Source organism: Poecile atricapillus, chromosome Z (genome assembly GCF_030490865.1).
Source record: "Poecile atricapillus isolate bPoeAtr1 chromosome Z, bPoeAtr1.hap1, whole genome shotgun sequence".
In the NCBI taxonomy this organism is placed as follows: Eukaryota; Metazoa; Chordata; class Aves; order Passeriformes; family Paridae; genus Poecile; species Poecile atricapillus.
Genome location: NC_081289.1, coordinates 102,084,018 through 102,110,383, shown reverse-complemented (window position 1 = coordinate 102,110,383; position 26,366 = coordinate 102,084,018). Strand labels below are relative to the sequence as shown.

General features: G+C 39.4%; 1 protein-coding gene across 2 annotated transcripts; it reads right to left on the bottom strand.

Moving 5' to 3' along the window:
* Window positions 1-7,980: 7,980 nt before the first annotated feature.
* On the bottom strand, window positions 7,981-25,879 carry ISOC1 (isochorismatase domain containing 1). 2 transcript variants are annotated; one of them, XR_009276146.1, is made up of 6 exons: window positions 25,490-25,879; window positions 15,991-16,110; window positions 15,605-15,808; window positions 15,112-15,228; window positions 8,657-11,204; window positions 7,981-8,205 (listed from the first exon to the last, which is right to left on the bottom strand). XR_009276146.1 is itself a non-coding variant. In XM_058826953.1 (5 exons), exons 1-5 carry the CDS (start codon window positions 25,787-25,789, stop codon window positions 11,058-11,060), a joined length of 888 nt encoding a protein of 295 aa, XP_058682936.1. In that variant the 5' UTR covers window positions 25,790-25,879; the 3' UTR covers window positions 7,981-11,057. The 2 variants fall into 2 exon arrangements, 1 of the variants encoding a protein (XP_058682936.1); XM_058826953.1 differs by having other exon boundaries at window positions 7,981-11,204.
* Between the last annotated feature and the right edge of the window lie 487 nt (window positions 25,880-26,366).

The window sequence follows — 26,366 nt, the reverse complement described above, 5'->3', positions numbered from 1 at the left end:
AGACACAGCTGGTAGGGGAGCCTACCAGGGCATGCCCTGCCAGACCTGCTGCTCCCAAACAGAGAAGGGATGTGGGAGATGTGGTGGTCAGAGGCCATCTTGGGCACACTGACCATGGAATCAATCACAGAGTTTTTGATTCTTGGAGAAGGGATCAGCAAAATACTTCAACCTTGGGCCTCCAGAGGGTAGACCTTGGCCTCTTTGGGACACTGGTTCAGAAAGTCCCCTGGGAAACAGCATTTAATAACAAAGGGGTCCAGGAAGGCTGGACATACTTTAGGGACGAAATCTAAAACGTAAAAGAGCAGGCCATCCCCATGTGGCAATAGATGAGCTGGCAGGGAAGAAGACAAAGCTGGCTGAACAGGGAGCTTTAGCAGTAACTTGGGGAAAAGAGAGTATATGAACTCTGTATGTTGAGGTAGACAGCTCAGGGAGAGTACAAGAATGTTTTTAGGTCATGCAAAGAAAAAAAAAAGAAAGAAGTCCAACTAGAACTCAATCTGCTCAAAATTGGTATAAAATATAATAAAAAGCATTTTTATAAATACGCTAACAACAAAAGGAGTGCCAAGGAAAACACCATCCTTTATTGGGCCCAGGGTGGAACACTGCAACCAAGCATAAGGAAAAGGCCTAATGCCTTCTTGGCCTCCATCTTAGCAGTAAGACCAGTTATCCCCAGGGCGTCTCAGCTGGTCAACACCCTCCTGCAGGGAGCAGGATAGACCCCATGGAAACCAGGAGGAAATAAATCATCAGTGATCTGCTGTGGCTCTTAGAATTCACAATTCTGTGGGACTGGATGGATTCCTCCACCAGAGTCAAGGGAGCTGGCAGAAGAGCTCACCAAGACACCTCACCAAGAGAGGCTGAGGGAGATGGGGTGTTTAGCCTGGAGAAAAGCAGGCTGTTGAGTTGGACATGTTTTTATACTCTATCATTATATAACTTACATATTAATTATTAAACTTACATTGTTCTATTGTATGCATTGTTTTTACCCAAGCATGGATTTCTTGTGATCCCCTCCCAACCCCCCAGCATTGTTTCTCATGTTCTTTAAACAATAATTGTATCTAATCACATCTAACAATTGTATAATTTATCATATATTGACTACACACGTGCAGTTTCACATGATCTTTACCAAGCACAAGGCCTAACATTTCCCAGGGCCTACTTTTCCCAGGGCTTGCCAAGCCTAACGTTCTCTCTAAGTCCCCAGACTTTCTATGATTTTAAAACCTTTTACTATGAACAGGAGTGGGTCACACCCCAGGAGCAGGATGACCCAAGGTGGGACTAGAGCACTCGCTTTACGGCTTTTTGGCTGTCAGTCTGAGCTCTGAGGAGACAAGGATGGGAGGGAGGTCTTTAACATGGGATAATAGAGGATTTAATGCTCTGGGAAATCTTGGGGACAAAAGACAGAAAATGTGAGCGTGCAACAGCTGAAATATGGAGGTGTTCAAAGGGAGGGTACAAAGCACCAGAGATCCCAGGGAGAGTAAAAGGCAGGGTTCACACAATCATCGTCCAATAAGGGAGGTAGTGGGGGGAAATTGGGTCACATGGACTAATCAAGCATTGAAGTTTAGGAGATTTCCAAAGTGGAATTCCAAACATGTGGTGGGCCTAAAGTAGGATTAACAGAAGACTCAGGGTAGATTGACAGTGTGGGGTGGGAGGGTCTCATTTGGACCAAACCATCAACTTGGGCAATAACAGAACATACCATAAACAAGAAACACACTGCAACAAGGCAATGACTTACCTATCCATACAGAAACAAATATTTATTTATAACTTTAATATTTATTGAGCATATTAGGGGAGTTGGATTCAACTCCTGGACTTATTTTTTTCTTATAAAAGTCTTCTAACATGTTGGGAGTTTTGTCTGAAAAAATGCAGATTGAGCACCATGGTCTTGACCCACTGATGATCTCAATGCACATATGAGGAGGCCCATCAGCCTCAGGTAGTCTGTGCAAAGATGCAAAGTCTTCATGAAGTGGCAAATATTCAGAGTTTGGCTCACCATTTAAATTTTAACCAGCTACTGATTTTTGGAAGCAAATATATCTTATATTCCTATTTATTAGCAGGATTTGTTATGCCAGAAACACATGCATATTTTATTTGAAAATAGTCAGAGTTTGTGCTGCCATTTCCACTGGAGGAATATTCAAAAACACATTCTTCTGATGATTTGGAATTGTTTTTAATTTCCTGTTTGAAGCCACTCCTGACACTCTTTTTCTTTTGTGATTATAACTCTTAAAGCCCTGATAGCTTTCTTTTTTTGCTAGGATTTATCCCCCTATGCTCTTCTAGAGAGCAAGTATTGCCTTTCATTCCACTAGTTTAAAATGTCAACCATTTAAAAATTATGTTCACACTGAACATTTGGCCTGTAACTGGGACTCCTAAATTTTTACAACATCCAAAATAAGACACAGCTAGACACCAGCCTTTCAGTTTGAAAATAACTGTTAACAACTGGAAAACAGTGAGGAACAGCTTTCCAAGCTGTCTCTCAACTGTAGCCAACTGAGGTTTCCCTTTTAACACAGTTAAAGCTAGCCAGACTGAATCTTTTACTATATTGCTGAATATAGGAAGCAAATTATGCCTGCCTAGCAACTTTTTGTGCTCCTTTTTCACTGATCCTTGAATACTATAGATTTATTTTTTTTTATTCAAGGATGTGGTAATGTGGTGATGCACATGTGACCTTTCTGTCTTACAGGGCAGCAATAGGTAACACTCTGTACAGAAGAGTCTACTCCATCAGGTTTTAAAAAGCCTAAAAGAATAATTGAGTCTTTGCAAGGTTGCATGTAACAATAAAAAGAACGCAACTAGCATTTTCAGAAAAAAAATGCTTTGGGTATTAGTAACAATTGCTAAAGAAGAATAATTATTCTGTTGGTGAGGCGTAAGTGCTTCTGTTTATTCCACACATTATTCTGGAAAATAAAGATTATTTACTTTCTCTAGGAAAAAAACAAACTTAACTCACTAAAGACTGTGGAAACACTGAAAGATCTTGATGATTTGTCATGAGCTTTTAGCTTGTTTAAAAGAACACATGGTGAAACTATTGCATTTCATTAAATGTCTAATCTCTTCACAATCAAGGGGATTAGTCATTAGTTAATCAAATCATTAACCCAAATAAACTGGTATCATAATCTGGATTCCAGAATGAAATCCTTAACCCAAATAAACTGGTGTCAAAATCTGGATTCCAGAATTAAATCCTCGGAGAAATTAAGTAACAGGAGAGTGGTGTCCAGCAATTCCAATAGAAGATGAGTGGTCAGTGGGGAGACAACTCATGTGCCTCTTGGCTACAGAATGAAAGATGACATGAAAGGAAGCCTGCTTTAATAATAGAAACATATACTTCTGAAAGGGCAAAGATTTTTATAAACATTTACTTGTGTGCATACACAGGTTAATAGACTTAAAATATTGATGGCCTAGAAGGACCAGTCCAAAACTAATAGTTTGAGATAGTCCACATTTTTTAAACAACTGAATTCTTTTAAGAATCTAAATAGAGTGACTTCCCTTATCTGCAAAGTGAAGGTTTTCAAAACATTCTAGTATGTATTTGAACCCAAGTTACATTTGAAAATATTATTCTAATTGTTTTCTACTGTATTTTTTCTATTGGTATTCTGAAACAGGTTGTGGAGACAAGCAGTAGAATGCTGTCCCGTACTTTCTGTGAATGCCCACAAAAACCCTGCTATGAAGAATTAATCTCTCTGCACATACACATTTTGTTTCCACTTTTTATGCACTCTGAAATTTTTCTTTGTTGGCTTTTATTCCAGTAAGGAATGATCTCTTACTGTTCTCTGCAGATACAAGGAAAAGAGATGACATATTAATTGAAAGTATTTATGGGAACAGAGGCTTGTATCAGGCATCAACAATATTACAGTGGGGTTTCATAAAGAGCCTTATTTTGTGTGACTGTCACTATAAAGTCATATTTGCTTCCTATTTTTTCCTCACTTCACATCAATTTCTTTCTGCGGACAAATTAGGTGTGTAAGTACTGCATTCCACCACTAAGGACTATAAGATACCACTGGCACTTGGATTCGAATTCTATTATTCTTCTCTGTTTGATATCCTGGTATATGTTTAATATCCTTGATATATGTTTGCATATCCTGGATTTCTGACATTCAATGACAAAATTCCCTGTAACATTTAAAATGTGAAACAAATAAGTCTATGGTAGCAAAAATTCTTACCATTCCTATGCCAATGTTAACGTTTGGCTACAGTGATTTCTGTATATCATAGAAGTTTTGAAGGATCAGCTTAAATCAGCATAATATAAAAAGAGGCTGGTGCTGTGCCCAAATTCCACTTTGGCACCAGATCCTTTTTGGGAATCAATGTATTTTGTTCAAATCCATCATGTCAGGAGGTAAACAATGTGTTGAGCAGTCATCTCCTATGTATTAGCCTGGGAGAACAGACAAGAAGAACTTTCGGAACTAGAAAGAGCAGGAATTCAGCCCTTAAAAATCTTTTTCTGAAGGCATGTAATTCAGAAGGCCTGATTGCTGTCTCTGCTCAGTCATCAGAATAACAGGTGTGTCAAAAGCTATTTCAAAAGCTGTTCAGATGTTACATCTTGGTCCACTTTGTGTGGCATCTGTCACAGACACACTTTTGCACCAGCAGTTGGACTAGAGCTGCCTCAGAGTTCCCTGGTGCAGCTGTGCAGAAGGTGTAGGATCACCAAGGGACTGGTGATCCATGTGAATCTATCTCAAATCAGGCTGGCCTCTGTGACTCTTGTTGGTATGTCAGTATAAAGGCATAATGAAGGCACACAATGAGAAAAACTGAAGTTTCTGTTCAATACTGGTGATGTTGAAAAACCAATCTAAACTCTATCTGGAGCACAAGTTAAAAATAATGCAGAAATTATTTCCCCAGTAATGAAAACTACTGATAATGAGCAGTGGAAATACAGATTATCTACATTAACTAACCTGTCTAGCAGAAAAAAAAAAGAGTCCTATTCAAATAATTTTCACATTAAACACATTTTCACATCTATATAATATATATATATAATTATATATATCTAGTAATTTTCACCTTCATATTATTGTCTTTCATTGCTATACTGCATATCCCTGCAAGGTGTGATGTTTTGTTACACATCCTAATCTTCTACCACAATGCATTACAATAAATATTTTCAGTTATTACTCTTTGCCAGCTCAGAACAGGTTTTTCATAGAGGAAATTACTTCAGCATAGCACCTCAGCATTTGTTAGTCAATTTTCCACTGAGAATGCACAGATTTTAGGTTATTAATAACACAGAATGCAGATATTGTTGCTCTTCTTTCCATATGTGGAGTATGAAATACAGAATTTTTAAACATGAAAATATTTTTGTATGGAGATCATCAGAAAATACACTACGTAAACCTGCTATATGCTACCCAGTTGTTTTAAACTAATGATAATATGAACATAACCTTTAATATTACTAAAATATGCCATCTGGAATGAACCTTTGACACTTTTTATAGGAGAAACCATGTTTCACAGATACATGATTAGAGGAAAGCATTTAATATAATACAGTTACCTTTTAATATAATCCACAAATCATGATTTTTCAGGAAAATTTTCTAATCCTATCTCTTTTTGCAGGCTGATGATTGGTAGATCTGCAGTGTTTGGGGGATTTTTGAACAGTCATTCGCTGCTGGGCTCCACTCCTGCAGATAGAGTATCCTCCTGAGTACTCATTAAAATAAAGTAACTGTCTAAAACAATAAAATTGATGTTCTTTAGCTTTTCAGTTTCAGTCTTCTGCTTGACCTTCAGATAATTATGAGATGTTTAACACTGGGAAGAGTGGTTCCATAGCAGACTTTACCCTTTTGTCCCTTTAATGTGACCCCAGGAGAGAGATGAAAGCATTCTACTACTTCTGCTCCCTAGAAGGAAACTTGCTATTTTGCTCTCACTGACTTTTTGCAGTATTTCCCTGGAGTGACCCATACTATGCATTACAAAGGTCTGTCTCCAGGAGATGGCAAAGCCTGCTTAGAGCCTTTGGATGGTCCTGGCATTGATACTTCTTGTTACCTCCAGTCACTGTCACCCATGGATCTAGTAGCTTCTGTTATCAGTACCAACAGAGACGACTGTTGCTAGCAGACAACACAGAAATCAATACATTCCTTGGATAAAACAATTTTTACTAGGAACATCCAGCAGGGTTATTCAACATGACAAACCCCCAAGATTTTCAGTGCCTGAGTAGAAATGTAAGAAAACTGAACAATGCCACCATGCAAATACACACACAAACAGAAGATAGATAATAGCTGAAGTAACTCTTAAGTTTGTGAATTTTAAGCTATCCAGAGACCTAAAGTGGAAACACTGATACAAGCTGGCTAGACACTTAGCTTATTCCCATTAGCTAGAATTAGAATCCCAAGATTCCTACTTCATGAAGCCTTCCCTGTCTGCAATGCCTCAGTTCAAGTCCCTTTGAAATTATTAACATACGCAATGAAATCCTTAAATTCTGGATCAAAATCTGAAGGTCAGAACCATAGCACAGGTAATACTTGCCTTGGGAACATCAGTGCCAAGTATTTGGTGATCTTCAGTCCTTCTCCAACACCTTCTCCTCCTTTTTTGATAGCAGAATATTTGCCTTTCCAGTTGACAATTTTTATGTTACTTAGAGCCAAAATAAGCTTAGCAGAGTCTGCTTCTTGGACAGTTAAAATGACAACATGGTAAAATCAGTACAGGAAGAAAATAAAGGCCACAGCAAGATAGAAGCAATGACTGCTGTGCCCTACTCAGCTTTTGAAAAGTAAGGTAAGTAATTCTCTATTAACAAAGTGCCAGCTTCCTAACATCCCCACAGAAAAAAAAAAAAGCAGCAAACCAGTAATAATTGGGAAACTTTTTCTTTCCCATTTTGCGTTTGCACTTCACCATCTATTCTCTATTAACTGCTCTCTTCATTTGTTTGCTCAATCTTCTCTCTTGAGCAGATAAAAGGGTTTCATTAAAGTAAAGCCTAATGCTGTCAGTGGCAGGAGAGCTGCCAACCCTGGCGGTTTTCGTAAGTCTATTAAGCTGACCTAAGCATGCTAATACTTAATAAATTCCCTCCATTCACAGCAGTCCTTTGCAAATATCCTTTTATCTCATATGGAAAACTAAGTTATGCAATTCAAATGAGTAATAAAAGACCAGACCCCACACTTTGGGTTATTATTTATGTATACCCACAGTTGCATGTAAGAGGAGCAACACATACCATCAGTTGTACCAGAAATACTACTTGGGATTACAGAAAGGGCTAACAACTTGATGACTACTAAAATGAAACTGGCACTGGACAATCAAAACTTTTTTTCATGGATTTCCTGCAATAGTCGATTTGCAGAGCAAAATTTCTAGACCTATTTGAAGGACATCTGCTATACCTATTAGTACATTTTAAATCTAATTTATCCAGCAAGCAAAACAACCCTCAAACCCCAGATTCTAGAAATCACTGCCCTCTTCTGCCATTAACACTTCAAATGGCAAAAAAATACTCTGAAGAAGTGGGCTATATAGCACTACTAAAGTAGTAGTGCTTACCAAAGGAAAGGTCTTTATCATCTTTAACATCATTTGCCACTCTTCAAGGCTCCAGAGGTCCAGTAATTACTTTTTAGTTGAAACAAAGCTTTTAAAACAAGAAAGTATCCAGCCTTCATTTCTTACATAAGTGAAAAACAGTCTGTAGCAGTAGAAAATGAGTGATCCGAATTCTTTTCTCCCAAAAGGTTAATGTAATTGTTTAGATAAAGTAATAAATATGGGGGCAGGGCAGAGGGTTGATAGGAAGTTTCCTACATCTAGTAAGAAATATGCTCAATAAGCAGCATGATTTATTAAAAATGAACATGTGCCTGAGAGCTACCGACAGGCAGGTGCAAAAATGATGGTGGAACAGTCCCATAGCATAATTTCTTCAGCCATAATAGAAAACATTGGCTCACGATAGCTGATATTTTATTCATGCTCTGTTTTCAGGTTTTGCAAAGTTCACTGGAAACCCTACTTGCTTTAGTTCATACAAAATTTTCATGCATGTGGAAAAATAATAAAAGGACCATGGTTCTGTGAATAAACAGGATCACATTTTAAACTCAAAACCTGAACTGTCCTAGAAAGAAAAAAATACTCATCTTTGTAAGGATTTAGCAGACTAAAACTAAACACACACGTATCTTGCTATACTTAGTGCAGCATTTATTTATCACCTACTGTAGTGAGGTAAACTACACATTAGCAACCTTGCACAGAACCAGAACTCTTATAAGGGAAAACAAAACACCCTTCTCCATCAAGAAGTATCTTTCTGCCTCCCCAAGAAAAGAGAAACGATGCTGAAGCCACCTACAGCAGGTGACAATTGTATTGCTTAGCCATAGCTGTGGTGAAGTCTTCAAATAAAGAAAAGCTTGACAGAGAGCTTCCTCTCAGTCAAGTGAGTATACCCTTAAGCAATCCTCCTCCATGTTATTTCATTAATTTATTTCCCATTCTTGCAGGACAATACAGTACTTACTCTAGGTAACACAATAGCCCATAGATCTCTTCTTAAATGACTCATTTCTGCTGTTCTAATGCACTGGAATACCCACTTGCCAGAGAACTGAAAATACAGACAAGTGAGAGCAATGAAGAAGCACATCCTGTGAATAAACTTACATTACATAAGAGAAATATGGCAATATTTTTTTCTCTTCTTTTTAAATAAACACTCTTACAGTCTCATCTGAATGACCCTTATGATGCTGACTAATGCAACAATCTAACAAAAGAGAAATGTATTTCACCCCCAAATTCACATCTAAGACTTCAGTTTTATAAAATAATAATGGGGCTTAAGTGGACAAAACCCCACAAATTAAGAATCTTGACAAAGAAGTGTGCCACAGAAGTGATGCCAATTAAAGGGAAAAAAAAAAGTAGAATCATCACAGAGAATATCAATATATTTATAGCTTCTTTCGTAGTGCCATCTTGCTACCCAATGAACCCCCTTGTGGCAAAAGATGAATATAAAGGAAGATATGACATCTGTCCTTCAACTTACTTTTCTAAGAAAATGGTAAAATTGTAGTAACAAATACCACTACCTCATTTGTTTTTGAAGCAATTGTTATTGTTCCAAAAATAAATGTGGGAAAAAATGCTATAGTTCTTCTTTCAATTACTGTCTCTTGGTACGATCAACACGTAAAAGTTGTGGCATAAGAAGGCAATAAACCCACTATTTCATAAGAAATTTATAGCACTTTTGTACACAGCTGTTGATTTACATAAGTGAACTTTGTACTGCTAAGAAACATAATTAATATAACAGAAAAGAAGGTTACAAGTAGGTCAGTCATATAGGACAAGAGCTCTTAACACAACTTGCATCCCAGCCTCTAGTTTGAAGCATAATGTTAATTTCTCATATTCTAGAGTGTTAAATAACACTGTAACTAGATGCAGAAGACCAGAATAATTCAACATTATCTACCCTTGATCTTCACACAAAATTCCCATGACATCCATAGAACTTCCACAGCTGTACAAACTAGAATAAGGTCCACAGCAAACACAGCTTTCAGGATTTGCTCTACAATAAATATCACAAGTGAAAGAGAGACAGCAAATGTTAACTCTTTATTTGTTTTGAACATATAAAGGTTATATTAAACAATTGAAACTATTATTACTTATGAAACAGATATTTTAGAGCCATCTTGTGGGGAAAATAAGCAATTTAAAACAATACATGTAGTTTAATAGCTTTTCTACCAAAAAGATCAGTTTTTAGTATGACATCTAGTACTCCTTTAAAAAAATAAATGTCTTAGGCACACTGTAAACTTTATACAACATTGTTTAATCCCCTAGAACATGAAGAAATCACATGTTAAAAGACTAGTTCTAGACAGAAAAAATATATATCATTATGTTAAAGATGCTATTTTTCTGAAGAATGTTTCAGACCAGATTCTATTCAAACTCCACCCAACTACAGCCCACAAAAAAAGCATAAAACCCCAGAGAAGCTAAGCCTTCTTTCAGCGCCCTCTTGAGTAAATTGGATAGAATGATTCAACCTAACTAAACTGGGGGTAAAACACAGTAAAATAAATCTAAACATATCAGTAGATTTAGCACTCGAACTTGAAAAGTTATCATTAAACATCCTTAGCATTCCAAATTAAAGATTTGGCAATATTTGCAAGTTCTGAAGGAGTTTACACTGGTTGTTTATAAAGAACTCATTACACAACAGTCTTCTGTTTGTATACACTTAAGTAAAGTACAGCCTTAGGCAGTCAATTTCATAATCAAAAGTCATGATGCAGACTTCAGCTACCTAGGGCAACCAAGCATCAGCTCTACTTGATTTATATGTCTTGTCTATGAAGCAAAGTACTTCAATTTTATCCTAGAGAACAAAAGCACACATATAGGCCATTTATCTTACTTAGTTTTAATTTATGCCCTAATAAAATTATTTATATAGATCATTAAAGCGTATCACATCACATTTATTCAGTAAGTAATTATCTTCTAATAATACAAAAGTAAAACAAGACATCACAGAACACTTGTAAAGCACACAATCAAGAGATGTCACAGCAATATGCATTTTTTTGAGCTGTTACAATCAGTGTATAGTATGGGCTCACAGGCACCTCTGTTAATTTATTTTTTTCAAATAAAGAAATTTGACAACAAAAGAGTCCTATGGTATCCAAAACCTCTGACAGCTGTAACTAAACAGAACACACTGGCACCCAGACATATAATCAGACAATTTTGCTAAGGCAAGCACAAGTATGTCAATTTTTAATTTTGCTGTCCTACCAAATTTTGAGTGAAAGAAGGTGTACATGTGCGCTTTTAGCTTTCCTTCCTCTGTAAAGAGGACAGTGAGATCTGCTTCCTCCATGCCTGCTTTAAACTTTGGAAAGGAGCCCTGACTCAGGGGCACTTGCCTTAATGAGATTTTGAATCTCTTTGAATTTTGGATGTTCTTTATCAGCTACCAGCTGCAGCAATATTGCTTCACTAGTAGTAACTATAATTCCAGTACGTGCAAGACGCTGAAAAATAAAAGAGCAGAGAGGAAATCATGTGAGATATTTGCAAATGTGAATGAGTGAATTTTAAAAGAAAAGATGGATAGCATTTTCAAAAACACGTCCTATTAACAAAATACTGCCAATTCCATTCCAGCATTACTTCATGGTTTAATTTATAAAGCTAGGATAAAAACTGACGGGGTTTAGACTTTCCTATGACAAAAGGCTGCCCTGGATTACAAATAAGGCTTTCTACTTGTACTGGATTCTTTGCCCAAGTCAGATTTAATAGGCAGCAGCCCCACACATCTTAATAACAACCCTTTCCCCATGCATAACCCAGAGGATAGCTTTCTTCACTCTCATGCAGATGAAAGGCCTGGGGAAAAATAAAATAGCAAGGTCCAACATAAAAGCATTAGGCAAGAAATTGTAACAATTTCTCTTTCAGTTCTTGTTATATACCACTACTTCAGCTTTTGGACTACAGAGAGCACTAGTAGCAATAATCTCTGGAGAAAGCAAGAAAATCTATTCTGCAGATGTTGTAGATCACACTGGCATAACAGCAGCTCTTTTTAAATGATATTTCATTACAGAAAGTAATTCCAGAGTCAGTTTTCACAGGCTTCAGGATACAATGTATAGCTGCAGAGTAAGCAAAACCAAAAGAGGCTTGCAAGGTACAGGACTTATTGTAAAATTATTGTACTTTTAAAACTGTGGTTGTTGCTTACATAACAAAGTTACACCTTCAGCAAAGGACAACCAACCCATGCCCCCCATCATCTTCCCAGCAATCATACAGATGCTTTGGCAGTAAAACTCTTCATGAAGTCAGCTTTCCCTCCCTCATCCTCTACTCAGCTGCATGCTCCACCAAATTTCATCAGATACTGAATGAGCTAAGGGAGGGCAAGTGGCAGAGAAAAGAGCTATGAACATTCAGGTTTCAGTTGTAATCATTAAAGCACAGAGAACCTCTGGACTTTCTAACTGTTCAATTACAAAGCAACTAATGGGTGAAAGTTATTAACTTTAAGGGACCAAAGAGTAAAGTATATGCAACTAAAGTCTACATAACAAACTAAAAGGTTGAATTTACTTAAGTCAATGCTTCCTGCTTGCCATTATAGCAACAAGCCTCACAATATTCTTAAAGTGAAACAAAGCAGCTACCTTCCTTGGCTCTCCTACTCCATACAACCATATTTGTTAAACCTCACATGTATACAAAAGAGAAGAAAAATAGGAAAATTAATATGAAATATTATGGCAATGTTTTCAACATAAGCCTCTCTAAGAATACAAAGGTTTTGGTTTTAACTAGTGTGGAAGAAAAAACCACCTAGACCCTTAAAAAACCATCGCCATCTGTGAAATTGAAAAGCGAATGAAGACTGAAAATAGAGAGAATCTTCTCTTTAAAAGAAAAACATACCATAACATGTCAAAAAATGTTGGCATTGCCTTATATCTAGTCCTTTTCTAGGACTAGATATAATTTTTATAGATGTCAGTTTAGCAGAAATTAAGAGATGCATTTGCTAAGTATATTGAATGATTGCCAAGGAAATCACAAGTTTTCTTAGAATGCTGTTTTTGAGAATGAAAGTATTGACAGTATGTTGCATCCACACAGCAGAAACAAGTAGAAAAGACAAAGAAAAGAACAGAAATCCAGCAGGAGCAGACTAAACTGTCGCAATCTCAGACCAAGCACTGGTATAAGTCATCTTCATCACAGAGGGCAGAGATTCAGAGTAGTCACAACCTTGAACTGTTCAGCTGAGTTATTTCATCAATGAAAATTTTGAAATTTTTTTGGTTTCTGAGGATTTTTTTTTAACTACAAGTTCTCGCCTGCTCTCATTTTTAAGCACACAACGGAAGTGGAGACAACCTATAATCCAAGCAGACATAAAAGCTTTCATTATCAATTAAGTAAAATTGCACTTCCTAGTACACCAGCTCAGATATTTGCATATTAATTGTGAGTACAATCATAACACATGCTATGTGATGGGAAATGTGGAGAACTGGAGGGGCAGATGGGACCAGCTGGAAGTTATTTGGGGCTGCTGAGGAAGCTAGCTGTTGTCACTGCAAGGCCACTCTCTATTATTCTTGAAAGGTGAATAAAGGAGTGCTGTGTTTTAGTGAAAAGGCAAATGCTGCACTCATATTCCCAGAAAGGTAAGGAAAAGGGTCCAGGAACCCTGGTCAATAAAACTCACCTCAGCTCACCAGTTTGCATAAATTTGCACAAGAGACAATGTTAGACTCACTCGTTAAAAGAATATGACTAGGAACTGTGAGCTCTATGGTGAAACTAAAGCAGGATTACCCAAGACTTTAGTATGTTGCCCACTGCCCTAAGAAATGTATGCCACAGTCAATCAGGATTAAGGACGTGTCCAATACACATCCGTTTCTCCTGGTCTCCTCCTCCCAAGCATGCCCATGTCTTGTTTGCTCTAGCCCACATCCCTCAGCAGCATTTTCAAGTGAGGCTCTGTAACACAAGAAGAGGACAATGTTGGTATGTGCTGCCACGTGCAGCAGAGAAGGTGTTACCACTGGCTCAACACTGTTGAGTGTTGGCTGAGTCATTATTGTCTTAATAATTGTATTATTAAGTCATCAAAAGACTGATGACTTCTAGTCTGTAAAGACTGATGACCACAGCAAAGCATTCTCTTTTGCTTATTGAGAAAGCGTCGCAAAGGCCAAAAGGTTACCTAAAACTGAAAAAATTACAGCTTTGGCAAGCAACCACACTTCAATACCTTTTTGACTATAAAGTAAAGCAAAGCTAGGTAGTCACTGTTTTAACCTTTATTACATTGGCCCAGCTTCTACGCTTACAGACAGTGCAAGTGATAAATGTACCAAAACATACACAGTAAGACAAACAGATTTCAGGTTTTCTATGTTTGTTCCGTCTCCTAGTGCTGCTGCACTGCATTGATTTGGAAGTCCATGACTTCAGTCACTCCTGTAACTCTGTGTGTGTCCCTATGCCCTATGTGACAGTTGACATTAGGTTTCCACTTAATCAAAGTCATGGGTTTCATCAATCACTATATGCTGGGGATTTCTCTTTAGCCTTTAAGAAATTAAGTCTTCTCAAAATCTATGAAAAAGAATAACATGCTGTGGTTATTATTAGTTTTTACTTCAAATAACTGTTAGGGCCTGAGGCAAAAAATTGCAATACTTAATGTATGTATCAGGTTTTGACTTTCAACAGTGATGCCTGTAGGCATGTTAGGAGTACATCATCAAAAAATCATTTGCATGAATTTGCTACCACATAGTTGTACGTGCTTTTAAATCTTCTTGTTACATTTATATCCACTTTCCCAACATTTAGTTAGAGTAAGCTCCTAAAAGCAGGGGGGAGGGGAATCTTTACTATAATCAGAGTCTTGTGATTAAGCTTTAATTTGCACTGATGAGGAAAAGCAGAAGGAGGGACAGAAGTACAAGGAGATTTGAACAGGATCTCATGCTATATTTTATTGCACTTCAAGAATTTCAGCACCTGAATAAATACTCTTTGGAACAACAAAATCAAAACCTTTATAGCACTTTTGCTCTGCCGTGAAGATCACCCTGCGCAAAGGGATACGCTAAAATGCTAACGTTTATACAGAGCAATCTATATTGTATGAAACGATCACTTTGAAATTCCAAAATCCCAAACTGGATTATGCATATTAAATCATAATTTAAGAAGAAAAAAAAAAAGGCAGTACTGCTTCTCCATTTTCAGTGCTATTTTAAGAATCAGAGCATCTCACCTATTCTCAAAATCTACATTTATTCACCGCTTTGTCCATAGAAATTCCTTGTTAGCTTAACAATAAGCAGAGAACTTAACATACCAACCCAAGGTGAAGAAAGCCTTGACTAAGAAACTTACCTCAAGAGCAAACATTCTGTCCATCATACTTCTTGAGGAGGTGGCATCAGCTACAATATGAACTTCCAGACCTCTGCCAATTAATTCCAATGCTGTTTGTTGGATACAGACATGAGTCTACAGAGAAGAAATCAAAGGCAAAAAAGCCACCAACAAACCATTATTACAAAATGAAAATAACACAATCACAAATTTGAGTCATAATTAATTAGAGTTCAAATGCTTATTTTCTACCCTGGCAGTATTATGGAACTCAATATGCATTTTAAATGCCAGTTAAGATTGAGGCAAGTGCCTGTAGGTTACAAGTATCTCATCTCAAATTTTATTATGAGATAATATTGAAGACAACACAGAAATAACTTATTCTGTAGAGGATATCTAAGCTCTAAGTAATATAAATTGAGGAGTTTTTTAATTATAGAAAGTGGTGCTGCCTTTGAGGGCCAACAGATATTACCATAAACCAGTATCAGAAAGGCAAGGCACCTACTTCTACTCCAAAGAGGACAATACTCCGGACGCCAGGGATCTCTGCTAATGCTGCTTCAACTTCTGGCAACACCATGGAAAATTTTGTCTTGGGAAGCACGAGTTTCGCTCCTGTTAAATCAATTTCTTGCACAGTGCTGCCAAGACCTTTGGGATACTGTTCAGTGACAATAACTGGAATTCCTAAGAGCCGTGCACCTTGGAGCTGTAAGGGGACAGAGAGGAAAACAAACAAACAAAAGAAAAAAAAAACCCCAAGAAACAATAATAATAAAGACATGGCTATTACCAAATATTAAGCAATTGTTAGACTGTATGTAAAATAATAGTTTACAATGAGTGATCAAAACTCACTCATTGTAAACTAAGAAAAAAAAAGCAACATACCAGTCGTTGGCCCACGCTGATGATATCACCAAAGTATTTGATGGCAGGCCGGAATCGTTCTTGCATGTCACAACAGAAAAAAACAGTGCTTGAGGGTGTCAGGTTGCCCAAAGTAGTAATCTGAAAAAAGAAATAAAGATAATGTTTTCCATGGCAGTGGACATCCTTTCAAAAATGCAGCAGAATGGGGAAGATTCCGTCTGCAATACCTCTGCTAGATTATGGATTTATGTTACGTGGAGTCAAAATAGGAGAAAAGTTTTTCAAGCTTGATTTTGGTATGTTTCTAAATTCAAACAAACAGATGATACTAAACAATATGGTACAGTTATCAATAAGTAATAAAAAGTTTATTAGGTAGGAAGCACAAGTCAACATAAATGTACATGGAAATTTCTGAACTCTGAAGGGGGCAGAGGAATATACTGCCTAAAATTTAGCAAAAGGAAAGTACCAAAAGCAAAATTACATTCCTCAAATTCATTTTTAAATCCACAACTCTTGGAACTGATATAGACTCAAGGTAAACTAAAGTTTAAAAAAAAATTCAGACTTCCACTTGCTTTCAAATATTGTATGTACACTTATTTTCAGTACTCCCATTGTGCAGTCAATTTGATTTGTCTGTGACATCCTTTATCACAAGTCTGATGAAAGTCCAAAGGCTAGAATGAAAGTAGAGAATACTATAAATATGACAAACCAATCTGAATACATTTTAATGACAAAAGTTATCTCCTAGAGTTTCCCTCATACAAGCAACCAAGTGGGGTAGAAGAGAGGGTATCAGAAAAAGAAATCAAATACTTAATTTTCTTACACTTAGAAAGAGTGCTTTGTATTTGTATAAATAAATTATGTGCACTACCTGTAGAACCAAAGTACAGGGCTTCAGATGGAAGCTCAGGGAAAGAAAAGATCTACATACTATCATTTAGTTGTAAGGCAACTCAAAAGAAATTGCATCCATTCAGGAGCTTTTCAGCAGACAGATAAATCAAATTGAATAAAGAGCTTAATCATATGCACTTCATTTTCTGCAATCTGAGGTTGTTATGTTTTAAACTGAAACAAAATTACAAAATCTGTAAAAGAATGTACTTCGGAAGATGTATTAGGTTTACGTGACAAGGTTTTGGTAGTGAGGGAAAGATGTAGGGTGGCTTTTGTGAGATGCCAGAAACAGCCTCATGTCAAGAGAGCACTAATGCCAGCTGAATCCAAGACAGCTCTGCTACATCAGTGACGCTGGTGACAACTCTATGCTAACATATTTAAGAAAGGGTAAAAAACCCCACTGTCCAACAGCAGCTGTGAGAGGAGGGTGAGAATATGTGGGAGAAACAGCCCTGCAGACACCAAGTGCACAAGAAGGGGAAGGAGTGCTCCAGGTGCTGGAGCAAAGATTTCCCTGCAGCCCCTGGTGCAGCCCCTGGTGAGGCAGATGTGCCCCTCCAGCACATGGGATTCCACAGTGGAATAAAAATCCACCTGCAGTCTGTGGAGGACCCCACGGCAGAGCCTTGAAGAAGGTCTGCAATATGCCTTCAAGAGGGCTGTGCCTCTGAAAGGCCATGCTGAAACAGGCTCCTAGGACGACCTGCGACTTGCTAGAGAGGAGCCCATGCTGGAGCACGTTTGGGAAGGATGCACATTTGGGAAGTTCATGACATCCTATCTCCCACAGGAGGGAACCCACTCTGGCATAGGGGAAGAGTGTGAGAAGAATGAGTGGCAGAGGTGAACTTTTGTGAACTGACCACAAACCCCATTCCCCATCCCTCAGTGCTGCTTGAAGAGGGATGAACCTGGGAAGAAGGGAGGGGTGGGGAAGAGGTGTTTTTACATTCGCTCTTATCACTGATTATTCTACTCAGCACTTGATTAGCACTATATTAGCACTAAACTAATTTCCCCAAGTCTGTTTTGTCTACGATAGTAGTTGGCAAGTGATCCTTCTCTGTCCTTATCTTGATGAACAAGCTTCTTTGTTATATTTTCTCCCCTCGGTCTTATACAGGACAAGTGATGGAGCAGCTTGGTGACCAGCCAAGGTCAACTCACCACAAAGGAACTGGGAATCGATAAATATTGGTTCCAAAGCTTTCACTGATTCACCACATGTCTCCAGAGTAAAATGCTGTTAATCTCAATTCCCAAGGCCATGCTTAATAATGGTCATGCTTAAAACATATGCAACGGCCTGTTCAAACTGTTGGGAAAATTACTTGTATGCTAACAATTATAAATGCTAATTCCCTCAATTCTCGGATTCATTACACCACTACAGCCAAAGCAGAAACCATTCATAAACATGGTTCCTCCAGTCCTTGTGAGACATACAGCAACACTATTAATACAGTTATAGAGCAGTTATAGAGGCAAATACTGTAACAACCATAGTGTAGATGAGGTAACATTGGGCTCACTGATACCACTGGAAGACAGAAGAGTATCACAACAGGCATTAGGGAAATCTTTTTCACGTGGAAGACACAGCTGCACTGAAAAAGGTTACCACAGTTGTGAGATCGCCATCCTTGGAGATTTTCCGCATCCAGCAATGCAGCAGCTGATTTGATCAAAGGGCTAGGGAAGGCAGCCTCTAGATATTTTTCCCAAATAACACTTCTGCAACTCTACCCCAGGTAATGAATGAGGCCTGGGACTCAGAAAGATTTGACGTAAAATGAACGTTCACCTTGTTCTTGAATACCATCCAGCTTGAACAATTGAACAATGCAAAATGCAGTTGGCAGGCAGTATTAATGTACAATTCAACACCACAGTGAGCACCTACTGTGACCCATTCCAGCTCTGGCACTTACTACCATCCCAGAAGTCAATCATGACATTTAACTTTCCTACCACTCAGCAATAAAAATAGAATAATTGGAATAAACAGTATTTATAAATGTGGTTACTACTCATAAAATGCATGATTTTGTCTTAGTGTTTGTATGACAAGCAAAGACTATTACTTTCTCTTTTAAATCTTTCCATCACTTTAAAAGCTGCACCAGGGGAGGTTCAGGTTGGACATCAGGAAGGATTTCTTCACAGACAGGGTGATTAGCTATTAGAATGGGCTGCCCAGGGATGTTGTGGAGTTGTTGTCAGTGAAGGCATTGAAGGCAAGACTCAGGTAGCACTTAGTGCCATGATCTACTGACATGGCAGTGTTCAGTCATAGGTTGGACTTAATCTCAGAGGTCTTTTACAGTCTAATTCATTCTGTAATTCTGTAATTTTTTAAGATCTGTCTGAACAACCACAAACCATCATGGGCTGTAGAATGACTTATGGGAAGTTTATCTAGTGCCTTGGTATGCACCTTTCTCTGCCAGTGCAGGAGATGGCACTACCATCCCGAGCAGAGGAACAAGAATAGAGTAGGAAAGTCTTCAAGAAGCTGCTTAGTCTGCCACTACAGAAGGATCAAACAAACAAATATTCTTCACAGATAGCCACATGGTCTGACCCATCAGCAACAGAACTCCTATAAAAATCATCCTGCAGCACTAATACCTTTACCTTTCAGTGTTTTCTCATCTACAGCTCCTTTCCTGACATTTAAGAGTGTTATTTCCAGTTAGGTCTAGGGTGAAATTGAAACACAAGAGCGTTACCATCCTCCTTCACATGGATAACCATGTGCAAAATTTACTATCAGACCTCAAGACTCAGACCTTTAGGTCTCCCTTTAGACCTTCCCCTCCCCCTCCTTATTATAAAATGTATCTAATGCTTTTAGTATTTCTTCCTACAACTCAAGCGATTTTTATGGTCCTCCCTGGGGTAGTTTTCAAATTGCACTCTGGAATGAGGCACTCAATGCTACCATCACAGCAGTGTTTCTCTGCCCATACTACTTCACTGCTTTAGCAGGGCCTCAAATAATCAGCCAATTCACAGCCCTTCCAGGCCCTGTTTATTTTGTACTTTCCAGTACAATATTTGCTCTTTTCAAAACTGATGATACTTACACTCCTGAGGTGCATTTTAAACTTATAAATCATCCCCTGAACTCTCCCTCATCTTCTGTTTGTGTAGCTGATTATTTCTACAGGGCTACTTCCAAGTGCATCTTATTGCACCCTGTCTCTCCAACTTGTCCGAAATACCTGAAATCTGCCTTTTTAGATGCTTACAGCTCCTTCCAGCATGGGATCTTTTGCAAAAACAGTACTTGCCCTAAGTTTTGTCAAGGACAAGGACAATGGAATAATTAAAAACAATGGATTTAGAAGCCACCTTATAGAGCACAATTCAATTTTATTCTGATTTGACAGTGAAGTGCAGAAGAAAACTGTAAACAGCCAGGGTGTATCCTTATTATAGGCTTCCACTGAATCTCATATGTTTATGTCAAAAAAGCACAAGAAAAGCTGGAGCTTTTCTTTATTGTCAAGTTGGTTTCATATGATTTAATTTACGCCTTCAGATTCATACCAGCAGCTCTCTAAAATGAAGTTGTGTCAACTGTGTATTTGCTGAATAAAAGCTTTTACGAAATCTAACACAAATAATAGATATATTAATTTTAATATTTATTTCTGATTAACTTGCAGTCTGAATTGTGGCAGAACAACAGGAAACTGGAAGAAATAGATGTTAAGATCAAAGAGTCAACACCTGCTGGCGTCACCTGGAGGAGCAGATGTGGAAAGGACAGAGTGCAGCAGAAAGCAGTTTGAAATTAAGTTTCATAAATAGTAGCTAATACAGTCCATAAATAAATTAATGTAAGTATTTGCTATGTATAAAGGAAAGGTTTAGTTTGCTAGTTCTTTAGTGTGCCATGTAAATTCTACTACTCACTTGCTTTCAATGTCATCCTCCCCTTCTACAAGGACGCTGTGAAAGCATCCATTTCCTCCACATCTCCTGGCAGTGAATATCACCCACACGTCCCCAGTGCTACATCCCGAAGAGCAGGGGTGAGGGCAAAACTACACCTAAACATCAAACCAGGGCTGGCACATCAACACCTGTTTGCTTGCACTGCAGAAAGAGGCAGGCTGGACAAGGATTGTGAGCCGGTGTAGCCACACAGTACCTGCCTGAATCCACTCTGCATATAACATTAAACAACTTGAACTCAAAATAAAAGTGAAAAAAAAAACAAACCAAAAACCAAAACCAAAAACATAAAAACCCAAATGACCTGAAGTTCCTCTCAACAGTATATAAGCATTTCCATTTGTTGCACTTCATTTCTCTTAGCTAGGATTTTCTGTTCTCCAGCTGAAGGTTACCCACAGCACAACCAGAATAGGTACATCAAACGGCCATGTAACCTGATGCAGTTCTTTTACTCAGCTAAAGAAGTCATCTCTAGGACCTTGTCCAGACCAGGATTTAAAGGTATGCTGTCATGAGATACATACAGCTTTAAATCCTCCTCTAGAAAATACCTAGGTGGGAAAGGAGAAGTGATTTTTCACATCTATGTCATCTCTGCTGATTATTATTAATCAGACAAAACATGATTATGATGAAGTACTATAATTACAGGTTCAGCTTTACAAAAATATTCACATACACTGGCTTTTTATCTTCCTGTGTTCCAAGTCCAGGAAATCATGATATATACAAAATTAAATTACCTCACAGTATTTGCAATGAACAAGAAACTAGAAGCAAAGGAATAACCCTATTTCACATCACAAGTGACTTGAGATTTATGAAGTCAAGGTTACCTACTAGAAGGGCAGACGGGGGGATGTTGCAACCTTGGTATTTTAATAATGGCATAAAAGAGACAAAAACAAAAAAAGCTACCACCTTTTCTTCTGGATTTCTTAAGAGAAATCTGTAAGATTCAGCTGCATTTTGCAGCCTATCTTTCAAATGAAAAAAAAATTAATGAATTCAGTTTGATGTATTTCAAGAGAAAAACAGGTTACAAGTGTTTCAATTTAGAAACAAATATTTATCTTATGCTAAGCCAATGTGAAGTCTTTTACATGTAACTCAGCATTTAAAAAGGACAGATTTAGTTAAAAAAAACACATGATGTACATATAACTAATGTAGTACAAAAGTCCTCAGCAAAATTTAAAATTATTAAAATGCTTGGTGTAAAGATGAACAAACAAGGAGTCTGGATTTGAGGGAAAAATCCTTTTAGTACTTTCAGCCCTTTTTTTCCTTTTCGTTAAGGCTACATATGCTGCTTTTCAAAAAACTTATTAATTTAGGAATGTACTAATCTATCAAAATTAATAATTTCACCCTAAAACCCCCAAATAACACCTCTGCAATTTATACTTTGGCTTTTTCTGGTCTTCAGAAAATGGACTTGGGCCTGAGCTACTGAGCTACTGTTAGTTCTAGTTCCAGACTATCCAAGCAATATCAGATATGTGCAACAAGAGCGAGAATCTGTGTATTGTTATATTTTATTTACCTTATCATTTAGCAACAGTTGAATATCATTCTGCAAGCAGTTTTTTTCTGGTAGAAAAAGAAAGATATGCCTGAGACACCAACCTGTCTCCAAAAAAAGCATCCTGAAATAGGCATGCTTTATGCAATGATGCCAGTAATAATTTTACCCTTTTAGCTTCAGTATCTTAAGGTTTACCAGTCTGAACATACACAGCACAAGTCCTCCTGAGCAGAAGTCACCTTGAAGTTATGACAGCAACTGTGAAATAGCCTCTCATGGTTATATACTTGAAAGCTGCCTGAACTCTTCTATTACACAGATGTAATGTGTATATGGCTGTCTTGTCTGTGGATATACCGAAGTCTTTTTCCTTACTTCTCTCCTCCAAAGGCAGCTACAACACTACAGGAGAACACAATTATTTTTGTAGCAGTATATAAGTGTATTTAGAGGCAATTAAAGTGGATTCTCTCAGCCAAACTATAAATATTATAGTCTTCTGTTAAAAGACTTATAAAAGACTTAGAATTTATGAAAAGCAGATGCAGTCCCTCCAGCTGGGAGGCATGAGGAAATGTCCCTCTTCACTCCAAGTCTGTGGTTGAGGAGATTTGAGTTGAGGAGCGGCAGCCAGGCAGAACATCACAGTATAGTGCACCCCACCAGCCTGCCTAACACTGCATGGCCATCAAAAGCTTAAGTGACTGTTTCCTGTCAGGACACCCACACCAAACAAATGTCCAAACAAATATATGAGGATGGCACAAAGGCATAAAACAACCAGAGAGCAAATGGCTCTGTACAGATCAAGGCTTGAACTGAATTCATGGAGTGGCTTTCCAAGGGAAGCATTTGGCAATTTCTCCATGAGATTACTGCCCCCCTGAGCTGCAGCAACAACAAAGTGAAACAGCCCAGACAAACATCATTTGATGCTGACATTTTGTGAGCTGTTGTACCAAAAGGCATTGTTCTATGACAGGCCTCCACAGGAAACAAAATGGAAGGATAACATTCCAGAGATCATGGGCACTACCTGCCTTAAAGGTTAAAATACTACCTCCAACTAAATGCATACAAATATTTCATAAAACATGCATACAAAAACACTGAAATTACTGCCTAGGGATACAGTTGCTAACATCACTGAATTTTAATTTTAAGCCAAAAATATATTTCTAAATATGAAAGTCTAATTACATCAGTGAGCAAAAGTTGTCCCTCTTGAAACATACATCCAAAACAGTGATTCAACTAACTATGCCACACACAGAGTTGACATCTCAATGTTGTGCGTAACTGCAGACAAAACATCAGCGAGGGAGGAAGGGAAGAAGGGAGGAAAGGCAGGAGGGAAGGAAAAAAGGGCATATAATAGAGGCAATGCCTGTATGAATACAAAGAAAGTATAATATTCCCATCACTAGGTAATAAAGGTCTTTCTTAAAAAGCACAGCTGTGTCTGTATCATACCAAATGTTTCAAGTGATCTCTGTGCACCTGTCTCTGGCTTAAGGCAAGCTGACTGACTTCATTGTGATGTCTCAGTTGAGATGTCTTCAGCTCATTCACAGCTGCTGAAACATATCAAGGAATAACCCACAAATAGCATCCTTTTCATATCAACAGCTGCAATTGTCAAAGAACTGCAACAGTATTGGTGTAAGTAGGCAATCAAATAAGCAATAATACATAAAATATTGGCTCATCCTGAATCCCTGCAAAGCTGTCTAGCACGTTTGCACCCTGGGAGTGATGTATCCTTCCTTGTCTCAATACTGACCTTTATTCCAAGACTATGTCCTGCTACAAATGCTTGAGCTGCATTTACAGTTTCAAGGCAGAATGCATCTGCAAGGCAGTCTTTGCAAAGTAGTGATCCGCATGCACAAATGACAGCCAAAATTCTGACCTGCAACATTGTTATATGCCCAGAATACACAAATTCTGTTTTGAGAATCCTTGCTTTAATTAACACCTATACCAACTCTTTTTGCAAGTTGGAAAGACTGTTCCTTTCCAGTTTTCCTGACTGGGCCCCCATAAATTCTGTTTACAACACAGAAACAGAAAAGTTTTAAACTGAATATGATGAGAGCTAATAATACATTATTGAACTAGTTTTCTCTTCTTAACCATTCTTTCCATACATAAAGTTAAGAACAAAACAAAAGATGCCAAAGGCATCCTTGATGTACAGTGTAAGCAAACAGGCCACGCTGAGAGTTTATGCGTACAATACACTATGATTAAGCACAGTTTACAAGCAGGATGAATTAGCCATTTCTGAAAACACTGAGAGAAGACAAGCAGTGTTTCAGCTTTTATGGTAACATTTTTCCAACTTCTGAGAAGTATCAGCTAGGCAAACTAAAACTTCCTAATTGTAAATTTTTAAAAAATATACTGAATGAAAACAGCAATGATGTGGGGTTTATTACCGGGATTTGTTTTGGTTTGTTGGGTTGTTTTTAAGTTGAATTCTTTGATCCTGGAGATAGTAAGAAGCAATGTGTTTTGAGTGGAAGTAATACAGTGCAACTTGCACCAGTCTCTAGTGGGCATAAAAGTATCGTCATAGGAAAGCATCTGTAACTGCATCTGTCTGGCAGTCTGACTTCCTAGTTTGTGGCTACAGAACTACCAAGCTATAAACCTGTACAACAGAAAGGGCTTTTTGAGTCAAGGAGGGTTACAGAGGTCCTGACGAACTACAAGATACCGACCTCCGGCAGAACTCACCCCACCGGCACCCTTTGAGTTTAACCTCCGGTTAAGGCCGAGGAGCACCAGCCGCCTGATTTAACGCAGAGCACTGATTACTTCAGCCACCTGACTTGTTTCCCCATTCATGACGCCAAGTAAGTTCTGGCTAGCTGAAGGCAAAGCCCGGTTACCACACACACACGAGGCTCAAAGCGCACCTGCCTCCCCGGCTTAGGAAGCCAAAAGTTTCCACGGAGAGACAAGTGAGCGCGGGCTGTGGGCTCCAGGGTCCCTCGCTTCTCCCGGAAGGGGCCGGGGGTTGCCGCGGCGGGACGGGCCGGGCTGCCCGCCCTCACACGCACCTGTGGCGGCCGGCGCTGCCGCGCCACCGGCTCTCACCTGGATCTGCAGCGGGACCAGGCGCACCTTGCAGCGCTCGTTCACCAGGAAGCCCTTGGGCAGGTCGATGTACTGGCTCCACTCCTCGGCGAAGAGCTGCACCACGAACTTGCGGTGCATGTCTATCTGGTCCCCGTACAAGCTGAGGAACTTCTGGATCAGCAGCTCGTAGCCGGCGCCGTGCGGCACGCTGGAGGGCCGCGCGAAAACGGAGAAGCAGAAAAGGACGGGCACGGAGCCGCCGCCCGCCGGCGCGCAGCCCCCGCCGCCCGGAGCAGCGCCCGGCTCCGCCGCCGCCATCTTCAGGGACCGCCGCGCCGAGCCCCGCCAGCTCGCTGCGGTCCGCGCCGCCGCTCCTCCTCCCGCCGCCTCCTCCCCCCCGGCCGGCCGGGCGGTGCCGGCGGGCCCCAATCCCAGCTGCGGCTGCTGCTGCTCCTCCTCCCCGCCATGGGGCTCGGCAGTGCCCCGTAACCCCACGGGGTTCAGAGCTCCAGTGGGGCGCCTCCGTTGGGCGGACACGGGCTCTCTTGGGCGGGGGGATTGTGCCTTCCGTGCTCAGGCGGACGGTGAGAAGAGCAGCCCCAGACGGGCGCGCCCGCTGTCGCCCGGGCGGAGGGAGCCCGAGTCTCCCGGAGAGGGGCCAAGGGACTCGGCCGCTGTGGCGGCCCCGGCGGGGCCCTTGCAGAGTCGTGCCCCGGGGCAGAGCCCGCCGCGGGCTGCGCAGGGCAGGGCGGGCGCAGGGCAGGGCGGACACCGGGCCCATCCACGGCGAGGAAAGGCGCGGCCGCGTCCCGTGGACGCTGGGAAGGAAACCTGTTGGTAGAGCCTGAAACATGCCCGGTTGTTTTGGAGGGTGATCAGCCTAGATCTGGATGGG